Source organism: Micromesistius poutassou (genome assembly GCF_964030765.1).
Source record: "Micromesistius poutassou genome assembly, chromosome: 13".
Classification (NCBI taxonomy): domain Eukaryota; kingdom Metazoa; phylum Chordata; class Actinopteri; order Gadiformes; family Gadidae; genus Micromesistius; species Micromesistius poutassou.
The window spans coordinates 16,659,763-16,676,443 of NC_140283.1; the positions used below are offsets into that span (position 1 = coordinate 16,659,763).

Consider the following 16,681-nt stretch of genomic DNA (forward strand, 5'->3'; position numbering starts at 1 on the left):
ACATTCACACTAAATGCTATTCGGCAGAACAGGTTCAAGAAGTTATTTTGGCAATTAACAAATGTTTTAGTGAAGCCAGAATAGACAGTTGTGATGGTTTGGTCACAATGTCCTTTAAGTGAAAGTAAGCCAGTGAGTTGAAGGTACATTAAGGTGACCAGATTTCTGAGACAAAATCCGGGGACATTTTGGGTTCAGCGGTGTAAAAACCTCCCAACATGTAGTGTTTTTGTTTACGGTCAGACGGGATTGTTGACAGAGAGGGGTGCGGGGGTTGGATCTTTCTTTCAGTTACAGTGAAATCTGAGGACATTTCCGGGGACAGCAGGTAGCTGGGGACAGGTCACTGAAAACGGGCACTGTCCCCGGAAACCGGGGACATCTGGTCACCCTAAGGTACATGTCATTGCTAGGTTCCAAGTGAAAGCTAGCTAGCGTTTTGAAGGGACGATGCTATGCTAATTGAATGCTAGCTAGTAATTTGAGGAAACATGTCATCACTAGATACCAAGTAAAAGCTAGTTAATAATTGTAGGGGACACGTTGTCACTAGTTGCTAATTGAAAGCTAGCTCTTGATTTGAGATGACATGTCATTTTTACGTGTCAAGTTTAAGCTTTGAGTGATTAAAGGGGACCTATTATCACTAAAGCTGAGGCGAAGCTAGCTATTGATTTGAGCGGGGTAGCCTACACTTAATTAGTTCTTGAACAAAGTGAAAGCTAGGTCAGAGGTGTTTTGTGGAGGGTTTGGGTGTAAAATTGGAAAGAAACCTCTGAGCAAAGGCTCACAGATACCTTGACAACTTGGGGAAACAAACTTTGGCATCTCTTCAGACGCTTGGCTTTGACACGCCCGGGCTGTAGCAGGTGTGTATGATTTGAAATGAGGAGTTGCTGGCAGCTGTACCTGACATCCCGATCCTGGTCCTGTCGGAGACCTTGTGTAGAGCTGTCAACCTCTGTGTCTTAATGACCAGCCAGGTGAAGGGCCACCCCTAAATAGGACTGATCAGTGTGTCACTCGGCATCTGACGTTTGATTTTTTGAAAAAGCATAAAACAAACAACTCGAAAATATGGGATGAAAGGTGGCAAAATTATGACAACTTTTACACAAAAAAAAAACAGCACCCAAACCGCAGTTTAGTTTAAACACAATGGAAAAGATAAAACTTGTTTTTATTTCTTCCTGTCGGAACGATACAAAGTCAACAAGTGCAATAAACAATTTGAACTGAATACGGCACTGAACTGCACATTCTATCTAGCGGTAAAACACATAGACAGAACGTGACGCACACAATCGTCACTGCCACACCCAACGTGAGGTATCAACCACTACAAAGCATCAGCTTACAGGTGAGGAGTCAAACCGTAAGGCATCTGTTACCATAACAACCTGGAGAGAATTAAACAGATTACGGGGAGGGGGGGTGGGTGTAGGCAACCCCCTCCCCTCCCCCGTTTCCAAGAGCCACACCAAAATACCTACCAAGTCACATTTAGGCCATTCAACTAAACCGTAAAACATCGCTAGTTATAGTCACTAGTTGCTAATACGTTTTCCGAACTTGGGGAGTTTCTGCGAGTTTATCGATTTGGGAGGAGGGGGGGAAATATGTTAGTAGGAAATTATGTCAGTTTACTCTGTGTGTACCGTAAGGTGTTTCACTTTGTTTTTGGATTATTGGAGGCTAGATAAGGGCTTTCTTTCACAGGCCAGTGATACACAGCGTGATAAAAAGGGCTCTCATTTGCCTTATTATCGGCCAGAACACAGCTTTCCCCCACAACACCGCGCAGTCTCTCCCATATCTGATCCCTGCCACCACACGCGGCTTTGAAGAACCAATTAAATACCCGTTGGTTTGGCAACCGTGGCTAAAAATTCCCCTTTTTCCTCAGCTCACTGACATTCACGTTACAGGTGAGAGAGGGAGGGAGGAGGAGAGAGGAGAGTGGAAAGAGAGAGAGAGGCCCACAACCAATATATCAATTGATAAACCTTCTGCGATGAGAGAGAGAGAGAGAGAGAGAGAGGTTCAGAAGTTAAAGAGGTATGAGCATCATTTAGCGAACCGCGGCTCTCTTCACCAATTATTTCACTTGGGGCACATTCTATTTAATATGGAGAACGTGACGGCACTAGTCTACTGGGGGGAGCACGCAATTAAAACTTAGCGGTCGAAATTGAAATTGGCTTGCTCCAACAGCTCTGCAAATTTGAATATTATTGCTGATAACTGAGGCCCATCTGCAGCGTTTGACCAGAGTTTTGTTGGGGGGGGCCTTTTCGGCACTTTAGAGACAAAAGAGAGATGCAATTGGCCAAAGCGTGTCCATTGTTAAAGTATGCTCCGTAGCAGAACTCATAATGGCGCGTGTCCCTTTAACTAGTCACCCTTCCCTGTTTCTCTTTGCTCTGGGGACTCCGCCATGTGCGTACGTGCCAGGAGTTCTGTGCACGTACTCATAACTTGGCTGTGGTCCCAGTGCAGGCTGCTGTTCCCCCCCCCCCCCGTGCCGCCTTACTGTACTGGGACCTCCGCACCTAAACACCTGGTACCCCCAACCCCCTACCCAATCAACCCATCAACTGCTCTCTCTGCCTTTCCCGCTATATACACACACACTCGCCAAAAACCCATAACCATGAAATTCATAAAACTGTTATCAACTCAGTGAAAGTCGTTTTTTTTTGTGTTGCTTCAATCAGCCCGAGACTCGCTGTGGCGTGTCGACTTACATAATGATTGTATGGATGCGTTATGCTAATGGTTCTCTGTGGACTCCCGATGAGGTTGTGACCCGAGCAAAGGCTCCTATGTGAAAACCCCAGGGGCTCTACGCTGTGAGGGAGGTGTGCTTATTTGGCATGCCAATCTTTCTTTTCCTTTCCTTGCACCCACTCAGTTCTTCGTCTGAATACACAACTGTACATTATTGCTGATGTTGGAGGTTTGGTTTTTTTCCATAGGTTTATTTGCTCGTTATGGCGTTAGTGTCTGACAGTTGTCTTGTATTTATTGTGGGAAATGTTTCTTTATGAATGAGCCAAATCAATATTAATGCATGTTGTATTGCTCATCGAACCGTTGTACAGCTGGGAGGAGGGGGGAGATAACAGAGCGTTGTATCACCACAAATACCACCCATCAAAATACACCTTCTCTACACTAAATAAATAATGGACTTAACTAGAGCAGTGCCTGTTTGTAGCCCAAATTAGCTGAACGTTAGCATGAGCGCCTGGTTGAGGTGGTGTCCCTGATCGTTCGTGTAACTGTGGAGGAGGAAATGTATATCTTATGGTCTTCGTCAGCCCTTATTGCAACCTTACCATGCTACTGAGCGGTTTTATCTCACGTAAGACATTCTGATACTGCAACTCTGCTGTATGGCGCTGTTCCCTGTCGACTGGATCACATTATAGATAAATCGGTTTTTCTCTCTCGGTCTGTGCTGTTTTTTTTTTGTCGTTTTGCTGTTGTGAACCAAGTTATAAAACGAAGGGGCTATGCTCTGCATCAACCTGGGCTAAAATCAGTTCAGAACGCCAACCACTCGCACTCGCACATAAATAAACCACCAACTAGATAGCACACAACTGTGTCTAATTGCTACTCAACACAAACTGACACAGCAGTGTAAGAGACACCACATATCTAAGAAAGATATATATATATATATATATATATATATATATATATATACTTTTTCTTTTTTTTTTGTTAAAAGCCGTCTGAGCCGACTTTCGCCACTTTTGCACAAACTACAGTTCGTCCAGTGGCACACGGGAACACACCAAGTCGTGTTGTGTCATTTTCTGTCACGGGGAAGGAGGGGATCAGCTAAAATGGCTACGAGCAGCTGAATGTGTCTGGTGCTCCTTCGGTTTTTTTTCTTCCTCTTTTTTTTACTGCAGTGGCCTGATAGCAGCAGTAAGATCCTCCCTTCCTCTCACATTCCCCCACATCAGTCCGTTGCTGTGCAGACTCAGCCCGAGCTGGCCTTCCCTTCTTCAAAAGGTCCATTGGCAGGTTGTTGTGCCCGTTAGAGACGCCCGGAGGGGGGGTCAGGGTGAAGGGGGGTTGGCATGGGGCAGGGGGTGGTGGTGTGGGGGGGGGGGGGGGGGTGGGAGTAGTCACTGTTGGCTGCTCCGGTATTGTCCTTCGCCGTCCTCCTCCCAGCAGGGGTGTCGTGATGGTGGAGGTGTCTGTGGGGATCGGGAGAGGTCCTCTGCAGCCACCAGAGCATCGATCTGAGGGGAATAAAGAGAGTTGGAGGTCGGCGCCATGCCTGAACTTTGAACTTTAACCTGACAGACTCGGCGGTAGGCTCGCCGCTTGAGAGTAGCTAACGGCCTATGGCTCGCATTAGCCGTTAAATAACACATTTTAATCTGCATAGACTCACCGGGGAGACAGTAAATGGCTACCTAATGCTTCTATAATTAATTTGAAAGTATGCATGTATATCATAAATGTCAAACATATAAATGTCAAATATTTACGCCACATTCGGTGTCGACAATTACAAACCCGGAGGCAGGACTGTCGATTCTCTATTGTGTATTATTATCTAACCTCTCTATGTATTATTATCTAACCCATTCCAGAGATGTGATGGTTTGTCATTGTCGACCCTGTGCGTCAATCGTCAAATGTGGTCAGAGTTGACGTTGTTTAACCATTAGCCGTTATCTACTTTCGCGGGAGCTTAACCGTCGGGCCGAATAAAGGTTATTCCACGGGCTTTATCCTCTGCAAATATCAGCCCCACACACTCTCCCAGCCCTCCTTAAGCTCAGAGCAAAGACCTTGGTGGTCAACCGATTCCATTAAGTCTCGGCCGCCACTGCTTGTGGAAAAGCTCCCCGATCCTGTTGGGCAACATGGGGATAGTCTGGTCTCCCGGGAATGCGCCCCCCCGGAACAGAGACCGAACACCCCCCCTCCCCCTCACCCTCTTTGTACTCGGGCCAGGTTTAATGGTTCACAGTACTACTGACGTCCGTGTGCATGGGAGCGAACGCACACGTTCACAACCCGTCCCCAATGAAAGCATGGAAAACAACACAGAAAGAGCGGTCGGCATGAATATTTAAAATGAAAAGATGTTCTCTCGAGTCATTCATCATTCATGACTGGGAGCCGTCACTTTTTGTTCGGAGAGGCTAGAAATCCCTCAGATATGGCTCTTTAAGTTGGACGAAGATGGCAAGACCCCGCTGTATTCTGTCTGCTCTTTAGAAGGCCATTTGTTCACTGCCTTAAATGCAGTTCGAAAGGACTAGATTGAGAGAGAGAGTTAAATGATATGTTCTGCTGACATCCGAGTAGAACCAGCTTCTAGCATACTGTAGCAAACCGTATGACTGCATATTGTATGCCGTTACGCAAAGCAGATAAAACAGCATTAATAATGGTAATACCCTTATAGACTGAATGTCGACCACTTGATCTAAGTATATTTTAGGGGTGAGTAGGTACCCTAACATACACTATACTCTCTGGTTTGAATCCACAGGTTAGACTACAAGCTAAATTGTGGTAACTCAAATGCTGTTTCTGAATAGAAAAGGACCACTAGCCACAGTATCCCAGCGTTTCTTTGAATGCCTAACGTTCAGGGACTTAATCACGTCACACACGTCAACAAATAGTGGCATACTGCACACGATTGCTGATAAATATTTAAAGGAATAATAACCGACTGGTTCTTTGTTGAACTATGTTAGTACAGCGACATTCATTAACTCACTGAACAGATGGGGCACATTGCTCTAATTGGACTGTGTTCTCTACGCTGTTCAAATGGACAGACAGGCTTGCAGATAATTCAAGATCTATTCTTCTTTTAAGAAAGACGCAGGGGCTTTGAATGCAATTATGCGGAATAAAGACGGTCTATAGAGGGCTAAAGACTGTCTATAGAGGGCTTCGGTTCACGCGCGTTAACAAAAGACATGCCGAGATGTTTGATCTTGTCCAATTCAGCAGCACAGAGCGTGCACTCACTCTGACCCCTTTAAGCCGGCAACACACCAGAAGATTCCCAGCCCTGATATGCCCCTGACGACTGCTCGTCAAGACTTCTCAGAGTCTGCCCTAGTCTGGATAGTCAAAGGCGCAAAATAGTCGTAACCGGCGTTCTTGTGAGAGAGTGAAACCCTGCCATTAAATGTGCGTCTCGCCCCGACTCTGAGCAGTGGGTTAGGTTGGTAAAAGTCTTCCAGTGTGTCCCAGGCCATAATAGGTCGAGCCATGAGCGGGGAAATGAGACAAGACAGGGACCAATAGAGTGATGGGTGCTCTTTACCGTGGACCAGCGGCCCAGGGACAAGAGCGATGGAGTCACGGAAGGGCCCCCTGCTCGCTAAAGGGCCGGCTGGTGAGTCAGCGACCCGAGCTGGGAGTGGAAGCATCACTGTCTCATGTGCCCCCATGCCTCGACTCTGCCGGCCCAGCAACTCATCAACTCTGGGTGGGAGAAAGTTGGCAGCGAGCTACGGCGCTGCAGGCTGCACTGCTGCACTTAAAACAAGGCACTTTAGAAGAGTCTGAGCCAACTTTCTGCAAAAGGCAGATACGGCATTGACTTATTTCTTTGAAGCCGCACAGCTCTCAAAGCAGCATGGCCTCGACCTCTCCTCCGTCCCTCGGACAGAGTGGACAGAGTCTATGGGGTGTCTGTCTGGTTTATCAAGGCATTCCATTGTTTGAGAGTTTTTCGGATCACACTGGTGTCCACGTTGATTGAATAACATCACGTACTGCTATGTTAGTCCTGCCCTGGACATTCCAACTGGATGCGGGGAATGGAATACAGAAAACCTTTCAAACCTCCAATCCGGTTAAGTACACAATCCTACTTGGCGGAGTAAATCTCCAACACGGATCATACGCGGTTTGGAAAAATGGGAGTGTTATTAAAGTTGTTATTGTGTTTTCTTAGAGATAAACAGGAAACCTGTGTGGCAGACTTTTTAATAAAGAGGACTCCATGAAGAAAATAACAACGGGTTCCCAGGTCACCCACACTTAACCCAGCAGTTCTGAAGAGACACACACACACACACACACACACACACACACCCCCACACCCACACACAGACAAACAGACGCACACACAGACACGTGGTCTCATATAGAACCACGGTACACCGCGTTCCCAGGAGGGCAACAATGCACTTGGAAGAATAACTATACTATTAAATAGAGATCCATGCTGTGAGAGGTCTTGGAGTAGCTGTGAGGGTGGTATGATCCATCTTTCATTCATTGCTGCTTTGCCGCAGGAGTGCAATGTTTCTCGTCTGTGTCTCAGAGAGAGCCGCCTCCGTGGGACTTTGAGGCTGCAGCCCCCCTTGTTTGTTTACAGTCGTTCAACAGATGTGGAAGCAGATGGAGGCGCGCACACACGTCAACCCTTTGCTTGTCCACCAGGTATAGGAACAGGAGTTACTGTTGTATATTGTGTATATTGTTCTGCCTTAAGGCAGCCATTCCTCCACATCCGACCACGGGTGTACATAGATATCTGCGAGATAAAAACACTAAAAGTCTTAGTGTGGGAAATTCGCGAGTTAGAGTTCACGTCAGAGTTTGTTTGGAAGTTTCCATGTCTGAAACTTTCTGAATTTCAGACATGGTATGATCCATGTCATTGTGTTTCCTCCCACGCATCTGTACTTTACATATCCACAGCCTCCCTGTCGCTTGAGATAAAAGCGTGGAAGGCTAAATAGTAAATAGAAAATAGTTGGTTTTAAAAGAGGACATTCTCTTCGCAGTTCTGTTGTGAGCCTGTGAACATTTTTAATTGAAGGTTTGAATATGATTGTTGATGAAAACAAAACACAACTCTTTGTTGTGTGGTTATCCGTACTACCCCGAAACTGTTTTGTTATCAGCACTACCTTCAAAAAAAGATATTCTCAGTAGTCTTGAGTTTTATGAGTAAAACAGTAAAAAAGAAGCCAGTATTCTCATCCCAGTACGTCCCAGTGCTCCTCTCATTAAGACATCAGCCATCGCTGCACGACCAGCCGGCTCCGCCATTCACACAACCCCTGCATGTCCCTGGGTCTCCGGTTCCATTACCTCCTCATGGGCTCCCACTGAGGCTGCAAGTCAGCCCGGCGCGCACAAGATGGATGGGTCCGTCCAATAGGAGCAGACTTCATCTCTAATAAGGGGTCTCAGTGGACACGTCCACTTTTAGCAAAGTAACTCTTCACCGGCGGAACAGCCTACGGATCCTCTCCTCTCTCTCCCACTCCCCCCCTCACTCGCTCTGTCTCCCTAGCATTCTCCTCTTTGCTGGCATAGCCCATTTGTCATATCACTCCCAGCCCTCATTAAATTATCATAGCTGGGCTGGAGAGTCTTTGTCTGTTGGCAGAGCAGGGAGGCGAGGGGTTTAACCCCTAGTGGGCTGGTGAGGAGTGACTGATGAATGATGAGTGAGTGATGAATGGACCGAACGGGACCTGTGTTGGGTTTTTATCTGGATCGGTTTCGCAGGTGTTGGTTTGTGAAGCACTGTGAGTGATGGGCGATGCAGAAAGAGTGAATGATGCTCTCCGCGGTGCAAGGTGTTTGTTATCGGACAGAACGGTGATGTTTTCTCCACCGGCCTTGTCTGCTTTGAGCAATAACGGTCTTGACCGCTCAAGACCGTTATTGCTTGACCACTCAAACTCACAACCTCCCAATTTCCCTTTGGCATTTTCATAAACTAAAGTATACATTTGGGATCCCAAAATGTTTCCGTATTGATTCCTAAGAATACCGCAGACTGTGCTATTATCAGTTTAATGTGGGACCTCCTTCGCTCGGCTTCCTGGCTGATGACATCTCTGTAATGAGCTGCTCCTGGAGGATGTTAAAATGATCTCTTAAACAGCGGGTTTAGGCTATTCTCAGCTGAGTGACAAAGACGTCACGTGATCCAGGGAGGCCAGATGACCTCATAACAGACTGCATTTTTATTATATTTTATATTCCCATCAAACCCATCTTTGTCTGAATATTCATTCTGGCCACGCGTGGCTGGGCAAGATAATGGCAGGCCCAATCGACTGGTTGAAAAGGGGTCATGGTGTGAGTGTTCGATCCCAGATGTCCACAAATTGTAGGCCTTCTAGAGCAAAATGGCTTAATGTTTGTTTCTAAATGACATATCTGTATCCACTATAAGTGATGCATTAAGTGTGTGGGCCTCTACTACCATGAATGTCTCTGAATGTTCAGTGTGTGCGCTGTTGATCAGAATCCACAAAAGTTAACGGTCCAAGCACACACCAGATGTGCTCATTTATTTCGACTTAATACAACTTCATTCTATTAGTACCAAACAGAAGAAACACAACTGAACAAATCTGATTTAAAAAAGATAATTAAATGTGATAACGAGCCTCAAGCTGTCTCCTGGTCATGGCAGCGTTGGGAAAAGGTACGTGATGTAATCTTTAAGCGTCTAGACAAAGTGAAAAACGAAGCGAAGGAGATGAGAATCGTCAATGACGTTTTAATGAGGTCGCAACATATTGAACACTACCTGAGCCATACATCACTCTCCCCTACCCTGCCATCATCCCTTCACCGAGACAGTAGAGAGCGAGACACATAATGAATGGCGTCCTTAAAGAGAAGCTGAGTTTAATAATAAAGAAGTGCCTGGGCCGTCAAAGTGCATCTGGAACGAGGCTCATTTTGAGCAAGCTCCTGCTTTTCCACGCCGCCCGCCCGGTCCCCCGTTGCTCTCCCTCCCTGCCCTTCACTGACACCTGCCACCAAAGTTATGGAAATTGCCGGCGCGCAGCAATAAAGCTCCCACTTCTTTTCATAACCGAACAATTCAGCGACTCGCCGTCGTAATGCGGCGGGATTAAGGGGGTGGCCGTTTTTTGTCAAACCTGACAGCAGTCGATTGGATTACGGACGATATCTGGAGAGAGAGAGAGTACGGAGAGAGCACAGAGAGAGCGCGGAGAGAGAGAGAGAGAGAGCAACAGAGTGAGGGCGAGGGAGATGAGAGACAGAGGGAGGGAGAGTGAGACAAAGAGAGAGGAAACTGTGAGAGATGGACTGGAAGAGAGAGAGAGAGACAAAGAGAGATAGACAGATACAGAGAGGGGGAGAAGTGAGTTTGACAAGGAAAGAGACGGGGAATGAGGGACTCACCAGGCGGTGGAGGTGTTGTAGGGCAGCAGCGTGGGGCTGCGGCTCTCCCCTCTCAGGCTCTGTCGGGGCTGGTAGTGGGCCGGCATCATGGGCACGGCCTGGGCCTCGCTCTCCACCGGTATGGACTGCTGCCACTGGCTGCGGGCCTTCTTCAGCCAGCGGCCCCCCAGGCCCCACTTCTCCAGGTACACCCGGCACAGCTCGTAGTTGATGGCCGAGTAGTACAGGAAGTCCAGCGCCAGCAGCACCATGACGAAGAAGCCGTAGATCCACACGCCCACCAGGGCCGTGTAGTTACTGCAGAGGGGGGGGGGTGGGAGGGAGGGAGGGCGGAGGGAGGGGGGAGGGGGCCGGTGGGGGAGGAAAACACATGATTACCCCCCCGGCTCTAATCAAGACAGAGGGTCCTCGGTTTCCCTTTTAAAAACTGTTTAAACAACAGTGACTTTCGTTCACGCGAGGGTCTTGTTAATCGGTCTCCCTTGGCCCCTTTGCTATCTATAGCGTCTCCTAAATCTTCTCTCTTCCCCACTTCCCCACCAACTGCCACTAATTTCCACCATTCATTACCTGCTTCCCAAGGATTTATGTGGCTCACATTAAGCATCGCCCTGAGTTCGCCCCGTGCTCATAAATTTAAACAAGGTAAATTCAGTCAAAGCAGGTTCTTATTACGAGACGTTAGGGAGCAGCGAATGTGCAGCCAGAGGTAGTAAATGTGTTGGGGGCCCCCAAGTGCTTTGGTCCTATTAGGATCTATTACAGAGTGAAATATATTACTTTGCTCCGATGACAGATGACATAAGATTTGATCTTCAAAATGAATTCATCGCATGCCATATCTGTCTTCGGTGGTTTTGACAGCTGTTCTCACACTGATACAAAGTAAAAGTACGGTCCAAATCACTTCTTCAGTTGAATACTATAATTAGAACTAAGTTTGGTACAAACAAATATGGCCTGACAATACATATTTGATCAAACTCTGCACATTTCAAACATTGCCGTCGCTCGAACAAAAAATCGCCCTCGAAAAACCCAATTTGCATATTCCCTTGCCTGGTGAGCGACAGTGGTCCTTGTCTCTGTCTGCCCGTGTGGGGGAAGCCTATCTTATGTGCACAGGGATAAATGTGCAGTGTTATTTCAGCCAACGCCACCATAAGGCGGGACAGAATGATTTATCCTCACCACTCACCCCGGCTTAAACAAACGTTACGTAACGGTAAACATGGCGACTTCCAGGGAGGAAAAGCAGGGCCGGGGTGACACATCAGCCCCGGAATTACCTCGCCTTTCATGGTGCTTCTTCATCCCACGAGAGGCACAACAACAACCGCTCCGTTCGGATGGAGATCTGTTGCCATAACGCGTTTAGCGGCCTGGGTTTTGACACTTTAACAAGGTGACCGGGATACACAGCGCAGTGGAAGTGAGAGCACAGAGGTTGGGCATGGGGGGGGGCTGTAAGGCCGGGGCCAGCGGATAATATCGAGCACTCCATCACAACCCTGGCTCGCCGTCCAGTGAGTGACGCTGAAAATGGCCTTTGTCGGCGGGGGTCACGCTCCGCTGAAAGGAGCCCTGATGCCCTGGCATTAGAGGAGTCAGCTCTCCACCTGTACCCCCCGGCTAAACAACCAGACACCACCACAGCTGCCTCTCTCCATTGCAACGCTGGACCGATCTCTCCCGTGTGGTTTTAGTTCGACACCCAGGGAGGACGTGGTGTTGATGCAGGCGTAGGCCAACACCGTGTCATAGGCTCATCACTACGGTGCTACCGTAGGTCTGGGAATGCGCTAGAGTTGTTTGGATGAGAAACGGTCATGTGCTAGGGCGCTCTCTGTGGCTGCACTGTGAGAGTGTGAGAGTGTGAGAGTGTGAGAGTGCGACGCCTGCCCAGTCCCCAGTCTGATTCTCCCAGCAGAGGACAATATGCTAGAGGGGAAGCGACTCTACTTTGCAGTGTGTTGTAGCCCCACTGCGGCTGCATGTCAAGATGAAAGTCCTTGTGTTGAGCAGAAGTCCGACCCTGTTAATTCACAGCGGGGCCTGCGGTCTGTCAGTGTGTGTATATCCGCTGCTCTCTCTTGTATAACGCCATCCGAGTAGCCAGAGGGAGGGAAACATGTACGGCGTGCTCTTCTAACGCATCCATAATTCATATTTGGATTGGATTTGGGCAGAATGAAAGTTTATACTTTATGAGAAAATAATACAAAGAATAAAATATAAATCTAATGACGTGCCATACATTTGACTTGAATTTTGCTTTTGAACAGTCAACTTTATTAAGTGGGATAGTCTCCAAATGATTATTATTCCCGTGACATTATGAATAAGCTCATGGTGAATGCTGCTCACTTGTGCGCGTAGCCGTCAGTGGTGGAGGTGAGGTTGATCTGCATGACGGTCTGGAACTCGGTCTCGTTGCAGCAGTACTTGAAGGTGGTGTTGTTGGGGTGGCAGCAGAACATGTACGTCTTGTTGTCCGAGAGGCGCGGACAGTGGAAGCCGAAGTGGTAGCGCCCCTTGTGGTCGGAGTAGGGCTCACACACGCGGTAGTGGGCCGAGAGAGCTGTGGCAACCGGGGAGAGAGAGAGAGAGAGATGTCAAGCGGTATCTCTGTGAAGTGTTTACAAAGTAAAAACATTGAGGAAAAAAGTAGGAAAAAGATATTCAAAGTCTCGTAAACATAAATGAAGGCCTCGGCTCCACTTCAATTGTCGCTTTAATTAAACTTTTATCTCCCTATCGCCCGATGACTCAGCGGGAGTCACAGCAAGCTGGGCCGTGTTTACAGACGACCGGGTATGTAATTAAAGCCCCTACACCTTCTACTCCGACTACAACTCACACCCCAAACTCCCAGTGTGCACGCTAAGTGTGCACGGTATATGCTACTATAGGCTACCGCACGGAGGAATGAAAATAAAATACATTGCATGGGTTATACATGGTGAGCGCACTCTACTTCCTATTCCTATACTTCCTCCAATATTTATTTGATCCGTGACGTTCTGCGTCCGGCGCCAGATTATGTCATGAATCCTGCATGTTAAACTAACCAAGCCCAGGACACCTGCACCCCCGCCACCTCCCCCACATCTGAGTTTCTGTTGCAAGGAAAGCTCTGTCAAACTCCTCCATGAGGTCGTTTTTTATTTTTAAACAGCACCGGCATCACTTCACCCGTATTTTAAATATTTAGTATAGCGTAACACACAGAAATCTCATTCAAGGGTCGCGTCTGGACGCCAGCCCTGGCCCATCGGCTCATGAAATGTGCATCGAAATGACAAGGCCGACTTCCACAAATGTCCGCCCGGGACCTCCGGACGAGGGACAAAGAGTGAATATGGATCGCTGGCAGCCATGCGCTATCCTTTAACCCTGGGATTAAATCCACAGAAAACTGCGGTGGCAGCTGAGACTCGGGCGGAATCACCAATTACACATCTGTCAGAGATGCAGACGAGAGACGGGGGAGAGAGAGAGATTGAATCAACAGTAGTGGGGGTGTGGGGGTAATGGGGGTGGAGCGGGGGGGTAATGCGTATGGCACAGCTGACAAAAGGCACCTGACTGACACCCTCAAAGCCTATCGGGACGAAGCTGCTTGGCGTCTCCTCGCCTGGCGTTCCCATTAATAAAGCATGGAGGAGATGTGCTGCGCCTGGCAGCTGCCTGCTTGTTAGGACCTGCTAGAAGCTCCATGGAAAACAAGACTCTGACCCTGTTGCATCAACCTGTCTAAACACACACACACACACACACACACACACAGAATAAATGTGTAGAGGCACATTTATTCAGACACTATACACACAGGCACAAACACACAAACTCCCTTATGCATGTGCGCACATACACACACAAAGACATACAGTAACCCATGCCTCTGCGTACAAACACACACACACACACACACACACACACACACACACAATCCTGCTGATCTGTAATTAAAGGCTGGGTAAAGATGTTGTTGATTGCGCTCATTAGAGTAGTATTTTTCCGCGCAGCTTTCAAAAGCCCACTTCAGAAAAGCAGAGAATTCAGTGTGTTTCATGCCAGCAACCCACAGAGAGGTGAGAGTTGTAGTATTATTCCCTCACTAATGTTAGGCCGGAGCAGATTGCCTTTTTAAACAGACGGAGTTCAGCTCTGTGATAATGTGTTTTTTTTCATTGACATGTATAACACACTAGCTCTTCCCTTTCCTGAGACAAGTCTGATCAACAGCCTGTCCCTGCACATCAGGATGTATGAACCAGGGGAGGAGAAGGACGACACGGGGATGAAGCACGCAAACTAATAACCACTAGAAGGGCGGTGAGAGAGAGAGTTGACTGTATCAGGGTTGAGTGTTGAGACCTTGGATCTCATCACATACCTACTGCATCACTTTTGGTATTCCTATTTTTTAGCCATTAGAATTTAACAGCTCGTTCTTGAAACAAGCGTTCCGTATTAATAACCATGAAAACTTTGATAACTTAGCTCAGCCTTCACCTTAGGCTTGGACCACCATGAGCCCTTATTTCGGTTAAAGAAAGTACGATAGTCAACGGCGAGAGACAATTAATCCTGTGATCCTGTTTGATTTGTACCATTAATCATCTTTCTATGCCGATAAGATAGCAAAGGCACCTGACTAGCTGCGGTAGAAGGCTTTGGATCATACAAGACTCAGCCGAACCTCCGACCGATACAAGGGAACAAGGCAAGATAAAAATGTCGGGCTTTAAAAAAAACGAAACCTAAAAACAAACAGCTGTTTTCGGTCAGGACGGTGCCGTAAACAAAGCCATCTTGTTCATTAAATGGAAAGCACTGATGTGAGGATGCAGTCGTAGACATTAAACAAGGCAAATGTTTACAACCCCTAATAAAAACAAGGAACCCTGCGGAAGGATTCCCCAATAAGGCGTGAAGAACAGCTGGTGGATCCACTGATGTCATGTCCGCCACTGCCAAATTTGATTGATTTGATGCAACTTTATTTAACCAGGAAGTTGCAGAAGGACATATACAGAGGAATTCCTCAATTGCTCAATATTCAGTTTTGAATGACAAAACAAGAAATAAAAGGGATAAAGAGCTAAAACACGCACAAGAGCAAAACAAACACAGTTACGTTAAACACACACACACACACACAAAAAAGCTAAAAAAGATTAAAAGATTAAAATGAGTGAACATTTAATTAGCAAAAGCTAAATTAGTAAAAGTTCAAGTAAAATTTGCGCAAACTAACTGTGCCAAGTGAAGGACAAAAGTGCTTGTGTACTTTGACGGACGGACGGAAATACCCATGAGGGACATTAGACAGACGGAGGACGACAGCAGACAGACCTGCGCTGGACAGCAGGAGGAAGACCACCGTCAGGACATTGAAGGACTGTCTGCTGGTGAGAGTCATCTTCTCAACCTCATTCAGGGGAGGGAGGGAGGGAGAGGGGGGGGGGGAGGAGGACGAGGGAGGGCCGAGGGCGGGAGGGGGAGGGGGACGCCGCTCTGCTCTTAGTCGGATGTGGCCATTGGTCTGCTCGCCCGCCGCTCCTCTCTCACATGGCTGCCACTCGGCGTCTCTCCACCTAGAGAGACGGAGAGATACAGAGAGAGGCAGAGAGAGGCAGCGAGAGACAGAGAGAGAGAGAGAGAGTAAGAGAGAGAGAGAGAGAGAGAGAGAGAGAGAGACAGTCAGAGAGAGAGAGAGAGAGAGATAGACAGTCAGAGAGAGAGAGAGAGTAAGAGAGACATTAGATGACAGAGCAGGTTTCATCACACTCTGGGCTGCTCGACCTACATGCCAGCTTGTTTAACGTATATTGCTTTTGGTATTATTTATATGATATTTTGAAGTGACATCGCCCACACACCCCCTCAACCACTGTGTGGTTCAACCACCCAACAAAGCAGGAGACTTTGTCAAAGAAAGATAGCATGGATCAGTTTCCCGATGAAATATAAAAAGTGACAGTTGAGTTGTTATTTGTGACGGTAACAATGTTTTTACGAGCCCTGTTGTGTTTATGACAAGGCAACCGATATACTGATGCACTGTTTCACACCTGGCAGCATCTGGTGCTTCATGAACTTAATAATAAATTATATATATATATATATATATATATATATATATATATATCACTATTCATATCATTATCTTTCCACGTTTTTCTTTTCTTTTTTTCTTTTTCTTTTAATGTTTATTGTGTTTTTCCAGTTAATCATCAACAGAGCTAATGTTTGGTCAAAATAGTGTCAAGTCACAGTAAAAGTATTAAATAGATGGTCTTATTCAAATATTTTCAGTACAGTTTTAAAAACAATAGCACATTTCTGCAAACCTGTTTACTTTTGACGGACACTTTTCACCAGTTCAAGTTTTATTCAAATGCTTTCCCTCCAGATTGCTGCAAGCCACCCATTTAGCGCAGGGTTGAGAGGCTTCATGTGGAAAAGCCCTGAGCTTTAGGAC

General features: G+C 47.0%; 1 protein-coding gene across 2 annotated transcripts in view; it reads right to left on the reverse strand.

Moving 5' to 3' along the window:
- Positions 1 to 4,131: 4,131 nt before the first annotated feature.
- The window catches only part of shisal1b (shisa like 1b), a gene marked incomplete at its 3' end in the record, with an annotated part of 28,827 nt that continues 16,277 nt past the window's right edge, over positions 4,132 to 16,681 (reverse strand). Inside the window, exons 2-5 of one of the 2 annotated variants that reach the window (XM_084477147.1) lie at positions 15,553 to 15,794; positions 12,559 to 12,772; positions 10,192 to 10,488; positions 4,132 to 4,262 (exon numbers count right to left, since the gene is read on the reverse strand). In XM_084477147.1, coding sequence (XP_084333273.1) covers position 4,262; positions 10,192 to 10,488; positions 12,559 to 12,772; positions 15,553 to 15,619 — 579 coding nt within the window. In that variant the 5' untranslated portion in view covers positions 15,620 to 15,794. Of the gene's footprint in view, positions 4,263 to 10,187; positions 10,489 to 12,558; positions 12,773 to 15,552; positions 15,795 to 16,681 lie in introns of those variants that run through there. The other variant, XM_084477146.1, reaches the window with a different exon arrangement.